The sequence below is a fragment of the Hylobates moloch genome, unplaced genomic scaffold (assembly GCF_009828535.3).
Source record: "Hylobates moloch isolate HMO894 unplaced genomic scaffold, HMol_V3 SCAFFOLD_3, whole genome shotgun sequence".
Lineage (NCBI taxonomy): Eukaryota > Metazoa > Chordata > Mammalia > Primates > Hylobatidae > Hylobates > Hylobates moloch.
Window position 1 is genome coordinate 42,187,695 of NW_026652278.1, and position 15,448 is coordinate 42,203,142.

The following is a 15,448-nucleotide window of genomic DNA, read 5'->3' on the forward strand; positions in this document are numbered from 1 at the left end:
AATCTCTAATCTATTAGCACCTCCTAGTGGAAAGTGTAAAGGATACAATTCCAACCAATCGGAATTCAGAATAGTTATCACATTTAAAGCTGCTAAACCAATGGCAGTGTGAATCCTTGTGATATGTAAACATGCCTAAAAAAACACACAAATAATTTTATTATTAACATGATTGACTTAAAAAAATCAAAGTGGTAAACATGTACATGACATCTCATCTATTAGAAGCTAATCAATTCAACAATAATTCTGTTACAAACCATCTTTCAAGTTAAAAATTTTGGATTATTTATGGGACTATATATTTGCAAATCTCAGCAAATATAAATATATTTATTAAATATATAGGGAGAACATTTTATTTTCCTGAACCAAGGGTAGAAAGATAGAAACTAAATTAATCAGATAACTTTATAAACAGTATAGTTTCGTAGATTATAAATTATGATCAAGATTAATTTTGAGGATATCTGGAGACTTCGATTTATCACTGTCATCCCTACTTCCCATCACATACACATATAGAAAAGAAAACTAAAGAATAAGGAAAACACTGAAAATTCTCCTTTGAAAAGTTTAACAGATAGTAAGGATTATACAGGTAGTTTCTGTAAAATAAAAAACTTCAAAGCCTTATTTTTTCTTAAAAAATTAATTCATGAATTCTTATTTATTAAAATGACCCATTAATGAAAGAGGCTTTAAATGTTACTATAGAGCAAACTATAGTTTTGTGTTTTAATTTCAAATGTTTTTTATTTCAATGACAAATTTTCATGCATTTGACTTATTCAGAAAAGATATGGATGTTTCCTCATAAATGTTTACTTTTAATCTTGATACATTTTGTGTAGGATTCCCAGTAAGAGAATCAACTGATCAACAATTCGGTCAAACGAGTTTTTAAAATGTAAATAACAGTCCTTAAACAATTATTCAACATTTATGATCGACAAAAAGTCTGTAAAATCATAGAAGAGGTTAAAAATAAGGGTGACTACTTGACTCTAACACTTATGAAGAAACACAGTTTATAAAAATTAGATTACATACTAACCATAATCTGGATGAAAAATTTGGCGAATTAGAAGAAGGAACCATTCTTTAGTCAAACCACCCATATCCAAACCAGCTTCCCCTACAAATGTAACTTTTAACTTCTTTTTCAAATCGGCTCTTTTCCGGGTTAGCTATTTGAAGAAATTATACAGTAGAGGAGAACAAAGAGCAGTGAAAATAGAATTAACATTTTTAATTCTGGGAAATGTGTTAGGCAGTCTTTAACTTCTTTGCAATGCTACAAAACTCCATCCCTCCATTTATCCAATAAATCTGCCAGACACTGTGTGAGCTAGGTGTTTACTATGTCTTATAGATCAGGAAACAGAATTAGAGAGGTCAGGTACTTCACCCGAAGTATTACCTCCTGGTATCTACTGCCTTCAAATTTTTAATTTAGCACAATATAAGATAATTCATTTCTTTTTTTTTTAAATCTCTCCTTCAATGCTAAACTTTAAAAAATCACATACTAGGGCTGGGTGTGGTAGCTTGAGCTGGCAATCCCAACTACTTGGCAGGCTGAGGTAGGAGGATGGCTTGAGACCCTGAGACCAGGAGTTTGAGGCGGCAGTGAGCTTTGATCGTACCACTATACTCCAGCCCGGGTGACAAAATAAAACTTGTCACAAAAAAATAAAAAATAAAATAAATAAATAAATCACATAGCTGAATCAGCCATTATCTTCTAATAATCATATTAAGATCTAGCTGAAGGATTTTTTATGATAATACATGAAAATGCGATCAAAGTATGTTAGAACCTGTATAGATCCAATACACCCTGTAGGTCAGACCTCTAATTTTATAGTGTGTAGGGTCTGAGACCTGAAGAAGTTAAATGACTTGTTACACACATAACCAGGAACAAAGATGGGTCTGGAATCTAGGTTATATACTAAGAAACATGAATTACTCATTTAAGTGTTCTACATCAAATCCTTTTCTAGGGAATTAACAAACTATTAATAAACATACAAACATGAATATAAGACAATTATGAATACAGATCTGATTTTAACTATGGTATCAAACTTTAAGGAAGCTTGGTATGCAACAAGATCTTCAAAAAAATTTAAGGAAGCACACTTATTGGCATACAGAAATAAAAAAGCTTACTATGATTTTTATAATAAATCATATTATACAATTTTAAGCCTTAACTAATATCATTTTGGAATAAGTTATACCTCATCAAGTGAATCGCTAACCAGATGAGTCCGTCTTACTTTCATATTTAGAAATAACATATTCATATCAGGTCTCTGTCTTCGAGAAACTTTATCCACCAGACTTTGCTAATTAAATAAGAAAGTAAACAGTTTTGCTTTTACTTAGACTATAATTTCATTTAAAACATTTAAACACTTTAGTAAAAATAACAATTATTATCTATGCCATTTCTTATATAAACAATTTTATAAAAATCAATTATACACATTTTGATTTGTGAAAATGGCTTATTATTATTTCATTTTGTAACAATGATAACCAAAGGGGATCCAAAGTAGAGGACCAAAAATAATTCACCTTCTATAACAAAAAATGTTGCATCACAGTTTCCGTATGTCTCATCTCTTAAATAGCAAAGTTTTCTGTTTAATAAATACAAGTATAAAATGGGAACATTCAAAACAAGGTATACATTCCTGATGATAAACCTGGACTTAGGATTTTTTAGATATTGAATTTTCTTTAAAGGTACAATTAGTCTACTTTACAAAAGTGACTTGTCAATATGTATCAAAGAGCATAACAACATTCATATGCTTTATCCCAATAATCCTTCCACTGAGAATTCTAACTTAGAACATATTTTATACAGTACAATGTTCATCACAGCATTATCTATAAAAACAAAACTTTAGAAATATCTTAAGTACATATCCAACTAATGAAAAAAATGATGGTCATGAAAACTATGTAAATAGTACAAGGAAGGTACACCTGAAGAAAGTAGGAAATAAAACTGTGTTTACAATACTATTTCAACTCTGTTGTCTTTTAAAGATAATATAGAACAAATATCAAAAGAAAATTTACTAAAATGTTAATGGCTTTGCTTGGGGGATAGAGATATGAGTGACTCAAAATTCTTTTGTCACCGTTTTTCAAAATATAAGCACTGAATAGGTAAAAAAATATTTAAAAATATCTATAAGGAATATATGTCATTTGTCATATAAAATCCATATGCTTATATATTTATCTAAATAGTCTTTATTAGACTATATCTTTTTTGGTAACAATGAATACTATTGTGCAGATTAAAGATAAACATTTCAGACATTTTAAATACATGCAGCAATTTGCTTTAATAGATAAAATTTTAGTATCACGAATCTACAATTTAAGGCTACTTATGATTTTGAAGATTACTATAATAAAACACTAATTTGGAGCCTTCTCCATTTCTCCCATATACAGTGCTAAATGCTATTAACAGACTTTTATTTCTGTGTCCTCACTTATCAAAGAAGTCTGCATTCCTAGCATAGTATCCTGTGTTACAGACTGTTTTTTCCTATCTTTTCCTATCTTCTGTTCCCAGTCTAGCTCTTGGGAAGTTGTCACATTGGAAATAACTAATAAACAAATTTATGCTAGGATGCTAATGGCAAACAAGATTAGTAGCTACTCCTCCCATCAGGAATTCATATTTACTGGAAAATGCTCCAAATGAAAAAATAACCCAACAATGATACAATTCTCGACAGTGTGACTGAGGAACTTATTTTAGGTTAGGAAACCAGTTTTGTATATTTAGATTGTACCATATAAGCTCTTGCTTACACTGACTATTTGTAAGATTGTCCTTGTGTCAAAATAGTCACCCGTCATTAATTCCAAGTGATATGGCAATTTATGAGTTAAAATGTTGGGAAACACCCATAAAAAACTGATAATGCCACTTAGCTCTCAATGTCAAGTGTCTACTCATTCATTTGCATGCTCTGTAGAAAACTTAGCCTGTTACAGAGTCTACACCTGCCATTCTTCTTCTTTAAAGTAGAAGAAAAATTCCACAAAAAGATATTTGATATCCTGTGAGTGACACAGAAAAAACTGTTTAGTCTTGCTAGTTTAATACAAACTAGCTCATTCTGTTATGTACAAAAGCACTGTAGATTTTGTCTTACAAATATAAAAAAATCATAGACCAAGGTGAAAAAATACTAAAAAGGCACATGACATTGTATGAGTACAACTAACAGAAAATGTCAGAATGAGTAGCTATACAGCTAATCATTGAGCCAATATCTACCCAAGATCAAGTAACAATTCTGGTGCTGAATATACCTGTTTAAACTCATTCTTCAGGGGGGTAGTGTGGCTTTGGAATTCCCTTGATGGGCATAGGCAATAAAATTTCTTCTAATATTCCCATATTCAGTATAAGATGACTTTGGGATGTCACCAGTTACTCAAATCTTTTGTCCTTCTCTGTGATAGAAAGAAATACTCACCTTCTGGGAACTGAATTACTGAAGAATAAACATTCTTATTTTTTATAGCATTTTGAAGTATTACAATTTATGCTTTAGGATTCTTTTTATACTCTTGAACAAGATGGAAATCATTTCTTTTTCAATTAAGAAGACCACAGCCAAGCTTCCCTCTTTTAAAATTGTGAGCAATCATGTAACACAAGCAGATGTTTGAAATACATAACCACTTAAACATATAGTTTAGAGCTCTAACAGAAAAACCTCGCTGAATCTGATATTTATTAGATAAAGTACATTACTGTGCTGAGCTGAAACACAAGGGATAGGAAGTGGTAAGGACAGACTGAGAGATAACTTCATACTGCTCTACAATTTGCCTAAACTCAGTCTGATTGCTATCCCCAGCCTCTTTGGGTCTCCATGCATTTTGGTTTCCTAAGAACCAATAAAACATCTTTCACCTTCTTTGAGCGTATTTCTCAGTTCTCTAAGACACACTTTTTGTTACATTTTCTAATTTTTCAGTTGTTTCTGATTTTCATAAAACCTAGAAAATGTTTCAGTAGTTTGAGTGGTTTGCCTAATGACACTCTGCCTCACCGCAGTTCTCAATGCTGTGCTGGTTATCTAAGGTTGGTGGTATGGTATCTGCAAAATGAGGTCCAACAAGCTCTCAGTAATTTGAATCTGTGAGAAGCATTTACTCTTTCTACTATATTTATAATATAATAAGAAGTTGATCAGAAGAAATGAGAGTTATCTTGTCTCCCAAATTGTAAATAGTTTTTAAGCACTTTTTGGGTGAGTATAACATGAATTTTGCTTTAACATTCCTGATTATGCTAGAACAATTCACAAGACATTTAAATTATTTATTAAATTATTTGCTATATTGATTATAGTCAGCATAAATATGTTTTTATAGCTGACTTACCCTTGCGATGTTTATCATCTGTTGCTCTGAGTCTCTTTGAATAATGATTTTTTTTGCAGCTACAGAAATAACGAATGGGTACTGACAGAAGGAAAACCTGCTCAACAAGTGAAAAAAAGAAAAAGCAAAATGGTGTATTTTTAACAAAATGATACTAAGGGAATCTAAGGTACCCCTTGTAGCAATATAAAACATTACTTTTAGATTGTGTTTTACCATATACAAAATGATTGTATGTGTATAATTTCTTTTAATTCTCACAGCCATGTGAAGAATGTATCATTACTAGATGTGCAAACCTTTCTCTGCAGAAGCTACATCAAAGGTTCTGAATGTGTGCTAACCACTTACATTGTCTATACAAATAATTTCATTGTATATCATCACCTGTGAACAACATGGCCAACACCAGAACCAGGAGGGAGAAGTGTTGGTGAAGAAGTACAGAAAACCCAGGTGCTCAAAATTAATATAAGAATCCATCATTATATGGTGACTTCTGATGTGTGAGTTCCAGAAATGAAAAAATCTAACAATAACTACAGTATGTAAAAAGTAAAGTAATATATTTAAGGCCAATAAAAAGAAATCAGAAATGTATGTTACATTTAGTATATATTTAATGGTGTGGTAATAGGAAATGGTACGTATTTGTAATTACACATTATAATCAAAGGTTATGAAAATAACCCCTCCTGGGCTAGAACATTTTATGCTACACACAAAAGCCACAAACTACACAGAGATAAATGCATTTAGCCACTTCAGGAGTTAGACTGCCATTCAAAGTGACTACAATGAAGCTAGCAGTTACAGCTGGAATCCCTCTGAGCATAGTCAGGTGGTACAACTGTGACCACTGAGAAAAAAGGCATTATTAGGAAAATGGATATAGCCTTAGTGTAAACTGAAAGTGAGATGGCTTTTACCATGGGACAAAATTGTTAATAAAAGTTAAGAGTTCTTCGCTGGTGTATAATTATTTTGAATCATTAATGCTAACAAAAATATTGGAAATAAAAAGAAAATGCAATGAACTCAGTAAGATATATATTAGTTTTATTATGTACTTTAGGACAGGGGTTCTCAACCTTTCCCTTGTTATGCACAAGAGAAATGACACTTTGTGAATGACACACTGAAATGAACAGATGAGGCTGCTCATGGCCAGAGGTCACTTGCCATAGGGCTCCTGTTCCCCTCTAGGTTCAGGCTGGCTACCCAAGGGTTGATGGGATCCTAGGATTAAAACCCTAATGTAACTCATTCTTGGTACACCAGTGTTGTGGCACAGTGGTTAGAGGAAGCTCTATATTAAAAGATGTTGTTGTCAGTGAAATATGCATAATAATTCTTGGCATTGTTTTGTGGTTGTATCTACGACACATTACAATTACATTAAAATGGAAGGAAGAAGTATCTCTGCAAAATAAACGTTGCCAAGAAAATATCCATCTGGGACTAGGGTGCCCAGAACTTAAATTCTTATTCTTACTCAGTTCTGAGTGTTCAGATGTGAACTGAGATGTGTCCAGAAGGCCATTCTATGTTTCAGGCCAATTCTGATAAAGAGGGTCCCTGGAAAAGTTTAACCAATTTACAAACTAATCTGGGGTTTTGAGGTTACTTATATCCACACCGTATCTCTTTACTCAGATTCCTCTACAATTAAATGCAATCTCCTGAACATCTCATGACCTGAGGATAAATTATGTTTGGAATAGTCTTGCTAGTTTAATCCAAACTAGAAGTGTGGATATAAAGTGCAGTGTATTAAATAATTTGGTGACTGTTTTACAAATCTATTAATTATTATAATAAATAAGCTGTGGTAAGGCCCTTTCTCTGTAACATCCACTCTTTTTATATTGCACCTAATGGACAACCACTTTTTCTTACAGAAGAAATGAGAAATGAATGTATGTGTGTGTCTGTGTGTGATCAATATATTAGATCAGGCATCTGCAAACCATGGGCCTGAGACAAATATAGCCTACAACCTGTTTTTGTAAATAAAGTCATTTGGGACATAGACATATCTATTCATTTACATCCTGTCTAAGGCTACTTTTGTGCTAAAATAGCAAAATAGAATCTGTGTAACCTATAGTGTTGAAAATATTCACCATCTAGTTCTTTACAGAAAAAGTTTTGCTGACCCCTGTGCATAGAATAGTAAGAGATAAGAGACTGCATACTAAGATAGAACCTTTCCCTTCTTGAAAAGATGCTATTAACCAAACCAAAACCACATTCACGTGTACATAAATTCAAAATGTAGCAGAAAAATACTTTAAAATGGTATTTCAAGACTGTCTGAACTATATTTATACATTTATATGTAAACGTATGTGTAAACTTTATATAAACTTAAAATCTAGTCATTCTTTTGAATAGTATTTCATTTAGGTGGATAATCAAAGGAACTTTTGTTCATACCTGTGAGAGTTTCCAAAGTTTTGCCAAGTATGATATTCTTCCATGAGATCAATGTGATCCAATGTAGAATTATAGAAATCAGTATAAGGAATAAGGGGAGGGTGAACTAAACTGTTTGCAGTATCTGTAAAGATAAATTCTAACATAAAGACTTTTTCCAACATGTACAAGATTCATTCTAATAATAAAAACATCATTTTAATGTCTACAAGACAGCCTTGACCTAGAAACTCCTATTTTAAATAAATGTAGCTCCAAATGAAAAGGGTAATTTAAAAATTGTGGTTAAAATGCAGCCAATAGTTTCTTGCTTAAAAAAAAAAAACTTGTGGTGAGGATTATAATAGTATTAAAGGGAATATGCAGATGGCCATTTACTCCTATTTCTGTGTGTTCTCTCCTAGGGTCCTAGCTAATATGCACTTAATTGCCATAATACAGAACACTGTTCACTAAAAGACATAAAGCTTTTTTCATGCTTATAAATTATGAAATCTATTATCAAAGTAGAAAATAAATTACAACTCTTTCCTTCACAGAAATGGTTTAAAATTTAAGAATGCCTCTATAGTCTTTTGAAATCCTTAAGAAATATCCCTAATATGTAACAAAAAAAAAGTAAAAAAATGATAGAATAATAAAAACCTACTAAGTAAAGCCAACACTTTAGCGGCTGATGGAATCCACCAGGAACACTTTGTTATAGGTGGAAATTCTTCAGGCTTTGCAGGAAACAACCGTAAAGAAATAAATTGCAGCAATCTCTCTACCAATTGTTTGAACCTCTTCTGGGACAATCTGGTAAAGATTTCAAAATAATTGCAATCAAAATTCACATTTTCTATTTCCAAAATTAACTATTAGATATTAAACTACATCCTAAGCCACAAAATTTTAGACTATTCCCCTAAATTCTATTTCTTAAATTGCCAAACATTTGAAAAGATACAAAATCTTACCTTGAATACTGTCTTAGTTAAATGAGAAATAAACACCAAAATTACTATAAAGTTAGTAACAAACATTTTAAAGACTTTCAATATTCAGTCTTCATTATTCACAGATTATGTATTTCCAAATTTGCCTACTTGGTAAAATTTAATTGTTAATCCCCAAATCAATACTTGTGTTTTCATGGTCATTTGGGGACATGTGAAAAATGTTAGTCTCCTGACATGCACATTCCCAGCTGAGGTCAAAGTGATGTTCTGCCTTGTTTTAGCTCAATATTCTCTCTTTGCAAGTGTCCTTTATGCAATCCATTTAGCTTCATGTTTTTCACATTTGGTGCTTTTTGTTGGTGATTTTGCAATTTCAAAATGGCCAAGTGTAGTGCTAAAATGCTGTCTAGTGTTCCTAACAAGAAGGTTGTGATGTGCCCTACAGAGAAAATATGTATGTTAGAGAAGCTTCATTCAGGCATGAGTTATAGTGCTGCTAGCCATGAGTTCAATGATAATGAATCAATGACTTCTATTAAATGAAGTGTGTCTTTAAAAAAAACACTCATAAAGCAAAGTTATATATTGATTGGCTGACAAAAATGTGATCAGAGGCTCACAGGAACCTAACCCTGTATTTCCCCTTGAAGCAATGTTTCTGTATTTATTAATTCCATGTTTGTGGTGACATTATAGAATATAACTACTATGAATAATGATAATTTACTGCATTTAAAATTTCTTTTGGAAATATTTTGCCTTTCTACTTTTATCAGTCATGGAGAAGTCATTGTTCATGTGGGTATAGTTCTGTGAAAAAAGTATTATGCTTTTACAAATTGATATTGATGGCTAGCCTATATTTTACAATGACATTTTTAGGTAAGGAGAAAGTGCCATTTAAATAATGGTGAAATTTATGAATTTACAAATAGAAAATAAAAAGACATACATTAAAATAGTAGTGTCCAAGCAAATCCGGTCACCATCTTTGAGATATATAAAAAACCAAAAATAGGAATGTGCTATATAAAAAGTGAAGGCAGTAGACAGAAATTCTCAACAGCTTGTGCAAACAAATTGGTTACTTACATTAAAAACAGATTTTTAATTATCCTTTATGTAGTACTAAAGTAGATTTTTGTAACTGGCTTTTGAAGCATTGTGAATATAAGCACCATTTCTAAAGACCTGAAAATATTTAAACATATTTTATTGTAAAATTACTAATACCAAACTTAAAACTGTGAGACTATAAAAGTTCTTAATATCATAGAATGATTTACTTTTTAAACCAGTGAACTAGGAAATGATGGTCAGCTTCCACTAAGGTAGCTATCTGTCGTAGCAAGTGAGCATAGATGACATACGTAGATGTGTTATTAAACTGAGGATTCTGAAAAAGATATTAAAGATAATTGTGTTAAAATTCTGTTAACACGTAAAAGGAAAGACACTAAGCTTAATAAGTAAGTGGTAAATTCAGGAAACAAAATTTGAGATTATAAAATAACAATAACCTATTTGTTATTTAATTAACAGAGACTTTCATTTACACTGCGGCTATACAGTGAAAAGAGCATGGGCTTTGGAGTTAAGACAGATCTGGGTCTGAGGGCTAATTCTACCACTTACTAGCCATATGCCCTTAGGCATGTTCCTTACACTTTGATTCTCAATGTCCTCATCTGTAAAATGGGAATGATATTCTCTATCTTAAGGGTTGTTTTGAGTATCGAAAAAGAGAATATATATAAAGCACCTTCATAAGAAGTGCCTTCATAAACGGTACCAACCACTATCATCCAATTAAAAGCAAAAAACCTGGGTGTTCCTTGACTAAAAGCTAGAAAAATGAAGTAAAAGCTGGTTGTGAAACTTTTGCCATTGTAAAATGAGTTAGCCTCATATATCACAAAGAACACGGGGAGAACCACATACAGCTTCTGACAACTTTTAAATGATAAAGGGACACTGAAGGAATACTTGTAAACCAAGCAAAACCTTCAGTTATGTTTCCAAAATATAAAATTCTAGCACAGTCCAGCACATCATGGAAAAAATAAATATTATTGAAAAAAACCTCCTGAAATTGTGAAAAATAAGAAAGCACCATGTGTTTTTCGAAACTGACTTATTGACAGAACAACTCAAAATCTGGGACTGACCTCAGTTGATAACTTCATCTGGTAATGGCTCTTGAGAAGAACAAAATATGAGCAGAGCTTACGGCTGACCAATATACTCACCTAAAATCTGAGCTTCATGTCATCTTTCTAGCTTTTACTAGCTCTACATACGTTTATTCTTGAGTTTTGGCTCTTTCTCCTCTTACCTCTCTATTTTCCCTCCTTACATTTCTCTTCTTAACTACCTCTTGGTCATTTCCCCCCTCTTTTCCACTATTTCCTCTTTCCTCACTTTCTCTATCCCTACCCTGTATATGTTCTTTCACTAGACATATTGATATTATAATATCATAATATTGTACTAAACACTTATTTAATAGAGTTTTCCTTACTTTTAAATGAGATAATATACATGGACAACTTTTATAAATTGTAAAGAATAATGCAAATGTATTAATAGTATGCTAGCTATGGTAATAATGTATTTCTTCCTCAAAAAATAATAAAAAGTAAAAATTGCTTTTCATTTGTCTGGATCTTAATTTCTTTTTGTATCTATTAATCTGTATCTATCAAGAGGAAAAAGTTCATCATCTTTGCTTTATAACAAGTTAAAAAAAACCTTTTATCTTTCTGTAAGAATTCTAATTGAAGTTATTGAAAAATACATAGTGAAGTGAAAAACCTACTAGATGGGAAAATAAAAGAAAATCCTGAAGCCTGTTAAAACTAGTTACAAGAAAGAGGTTTGAATGGAGGAGGAAGAAGTGCTTCCATTCTGTTTGTTCCTGAATACTCTGGCAGGAACTAAATCAAAATTTTAATCTCACATGTAATTTAGCTTCTTATTATTTATTTGTTATGGCTTTAATCTTATTTTTCTTACTTTTTAAAATCTTACTAATCTTTTAATCTTACTAATCTTACTTTTTAAAAAATATTCTGGTTACAGGTAACTATAATTCTAAAAAGAATCAATCATGTTGCCCAAAATGATATTTAATATTTAATATCATTTCACATATACATGTAGAGATTGAGATCTGACTTAGACAACTTCAACTAAGTTCTGGTTCTCTTACCTGTAAAAGTATAAAATATGCTCTAAGATCATCTTTTGTTCGCGGACTGAAAAAGAAACAAGAATAATTATAGATGAATGTTTAATCTCATAGCATCTAATGAAAAAGACCAATAAACTTTTCTATGAAGATTGAGTTGAAAAAAGCCAAAAACTAGGATTAAATTAATATGCATTATTATTGAGACAGTCCATAATACGCTGAAAATACAAGTGCTTCTGTGCCTCTCCTAGGCTGATTCTGAAGATAACTAAAGACTGAGCTAACTAGGCTATAACATTTTGTGAGGTAAATATGATTAACTCTGGAAGTAGTTAGGAGTGTAATAAAAAAAAAATCAGTTTTAGAATACTTATGTTTTTGTTTTAATAAAGCATAATCTTTACTTAAGAACATTTATGTATTAAAGAAAGAAAATATGCTTGTGTTTCTAGGTTCATTCCTAAAGTGACATAGAAATGTCTGTAAATCAAATCATACTTTAAATACATCCAGTATGCTTCTAACGGAAAGAACCATGAAAACTAAGTAATTTTTTCCATCTTAATATGAATTCTCATAGTCTCAGATTTGACCAAGAGCTTTTGTTATTCTCAAGGCTAATGAGCGTTTCTTGCCTGCTGAAGATCTATTTGGTACATCACAGATATCTGGAAGTAACTTCTTCAATTGAAAATGGTTCACCTCTATGACAACCAGATGCAATTCATAATTCCTAACTGGGTCCTGGATTGAAAAACAAAACCCAGATATTAAAGCTTTTGTTATTCTCTATGCTGACGAGTGTTTCTTTCTTGCCTGCTCAAGATCTATTTGTATATATCACCTGTTCCTCCAAGTCCTTTCCTATCCTACCTAGAGCTTCATAATCTTGGCAAGGTCATTTATGCCTGCATAAATTATCAGGCATGCACAATAAATTGTATGAGTAGGTTTGATTTCTTAGAATTTTTTAAATGATATTTTTACTATAATATTCAGGAAGCAGCTAACTCCCAGTTTGGCCTTAACCCTTCAGTCCTCAGACACTTAACTGAGATGTAACAGGGGTTTCTTCTTTTTGAGGCTAGTAACTGATTTTCTGAAATGTGAGATATAGGAAAATATAATACAAAAAGGTCAATTTTCTTATAATAAGCAAGAGTTTCTAACAGAAAATCAGGCAAATCTGCAATAAAAAATGGCAAAACTATGTGGAAAACTTATAAAAGGATAAATAAAAATAGCAACAAATGATAAAATGTTAAGCTTATTAGTATTAAGGAAAAGTACATAAAAATGAGATCCACTTTTCATTTATTAAATTAGGCCAAGTTTTGTTAAAAGAAGATACCAATGCAGTCTCAGGCCCTCTGCTGTTAGAAGTATACATTATCATAACTGCTTTGTAAATAAATCTGACAAAATGTATTAAGTGTCTTAAAATGTTTATACTCTGGTGCAGTAATTTCTAAAAAAATTTTTAAAAAATGTAGTATTTTTAAAAAATGCAGTATTTCTAAAAAATTTTTTACATAAATGCTCAGAAAAGAAGATTTTTGTACAAAATGTTCACTGTGGAATTATTCACATAAACAACCATTCTTGGAGAACGGTTAGGTAAATTACAGTACATTCCTATTCTAAGTTATTAGTCAGACATTAAAAGTGTGGTTTAAGAAGGAAAATGCAAACAAATTACTAGAGTAATAAACTAAGAAAAAGACCATTAAGTTAAAAGTCACATGAAACTATACAGTATGATTTTAATTGTTTTTAAAAGATGACTAGAAAAACATTGTAGAATGTTAACATTTTTTACTTTCTTCTTCTTTTTTTGAGACAGTCTCGCTCTATTGATTCTGAAATTTATGTTACAGATAGAAAATACAAAGACATACATTAAAATAGTAGTGTCCAAGCAAATCCAGTCACTATCTTTGAGATATATAAAAAACCAATAATAGGAATATGCTATATAAAAAGTGAAGGCAGTAGACAGAAATTCTCAACAGCTCAACAGGCTGGAGTGCAGTGGCATGATCTTGGCTCACTGCAACCTCTGCCTCCAGGATTCAAACGATTCTCCTGCCTCAGCCTCCTGAGCAAGCTGGGATTACAGGACTGTGCAACCAAGCCTGGCTAATTTTTGTATTTTTAGTAGAAACGGGGTTTCACCATGTTGGCCAGACTGATACTTTCTTCTTTATACTTCTCTGCCTTCTCTATATTTTCTATAATAAGCATGAATTTCTTTCAAAATCAGAACAATTAAAATATTATTAAAATATATATGGTACATGTAACATTACATTTAAGAATTCTACTTAGGTATTACTTTTAAACTAGACTTGGCATTTCTTTGGCTTTAATAGAAGTTATTATTTAAATAATATACTTTTAATATAAATTTAAATATGTATTTTAAAAAGTACATTTTTATATTATGCATATTCATGGTTCAAAACATTACCAATTAAATTGTCCATGATTCCTTATATAAGAATCTAATATTTAGTTCTGAGAGAAAAAAATATTTTAGTAGCTGGCCTTAGGTGTCCCTATATTAGAAATAAGAAAAATTTCACTCTGGCTACCAGGAAGCCCAAGGCTAAATTTAATGCTCATTATTTCAGTTAGGTTACTGATGTAAGTACCCAATCCATTTTTGTAAAGCATATATATCTGCATAGAAAAAACTTTACACACAATTTAAATGAATTCCCAGATCTTTTTATGCCCATCTATAGATCCTACTGAGAGGTCACAAATCTCAAGTTATACAGCTTTGTTGTAAATGGCTTATAATTCTTTTCTCATCTATGTTATTATAACTCAACTAAAATGTTTTCTGAGAGTAAAATACATACACATATGTTAAAGATATATGATGTGTAAGTTAGACATCTATACTGATTAGCTAAATATTGAAAATATTAGTTTACCCTTTCCATTCTCGTAACAGGCTGTTAATGATTCCCTTTAATACTGTCTTCTGAATGTCTTGAGGCTGTAGGCAAAAGAAAACAGTAAGGTAATTAGGATTACCTACTTAGGTGACATGTATATATTAATTATATTTACAGATCTGTTTCAATAGTTAAAATCAGACTTGATGACTCAGGACTGACACTTAATAGTAGTACTGACTTTACATTTAAGAACTCTGGAGAGCATCAATGACATAAGATTACAATGAGAATATCCCTGGTATGTGTAGCGTACAACATGCACAAACATATATGGTGGTGGTTGATGACCAACAGAATTTTTATATAACTGGAAAACAATTTCACTTTCCTTGACCTGACAGGACGGAGTAATGAACATGAATCCAAGAGTAACATGTTTATTAACATAATATTACCATTCTAGTTTAATAATCCAAATACTAAAAACCTTATTTACTATCAAACATCCCAAGAATAAATGAAAA

General features: G+C 31.3%; 1 protein-coding gene across 2 annotated transcripts in view; it reads right to left on the minus strand.

Annotated features, from left to right (window-relative positions):
* HECTD2 (HECT domain E3 ubiquitin protein ligase 2) overlaps nt 1-15,448 on the minus strand; it is a 97,712-nt gene that overhangs the window by 23,738 nt on the left and 58,526 nt on the right. The window contains exons 6-14 of one of the 2 annotated variants that reach the window (XM_032136947.2): nt 14,958-15,022; nt 12,034-12,079; nt 10,109-10,218; nt 8,531-8,679; nt 7,882-8,005; nt 5,443-5,539; nt 2,250-2,357; nt 1,058-1,190; nt 47-135 (exon numbers count right to left, since the gene is read on the minus strand). In XM_032136947.2, the coding sequence (XP_031992838.1) occupies nt 47-135; nt 1,058-1,190; nt 2,250-2,357; nt 5,443-5,539; nt 7,882-8,005; nt 8,531-8,679; nt 10,109-10,218; nt 12,034-12,079; nt 14,958-15,022 (921 nt within the window). Of the gene's footprint in view, nt 1-46; nt 136-1,057; nt 1,191-2,249; nt 2,358-5,442; nt 5,540-7,881; nt 8,021-8,530; nt 8,680-10,108; nt 10,219-12,033; nt 12,080-14,957; nt 15,023-15,448 lie in introns of both variants that reach the window. The other variant, XM_032136942.2, reaches the window with a different exon arrangement.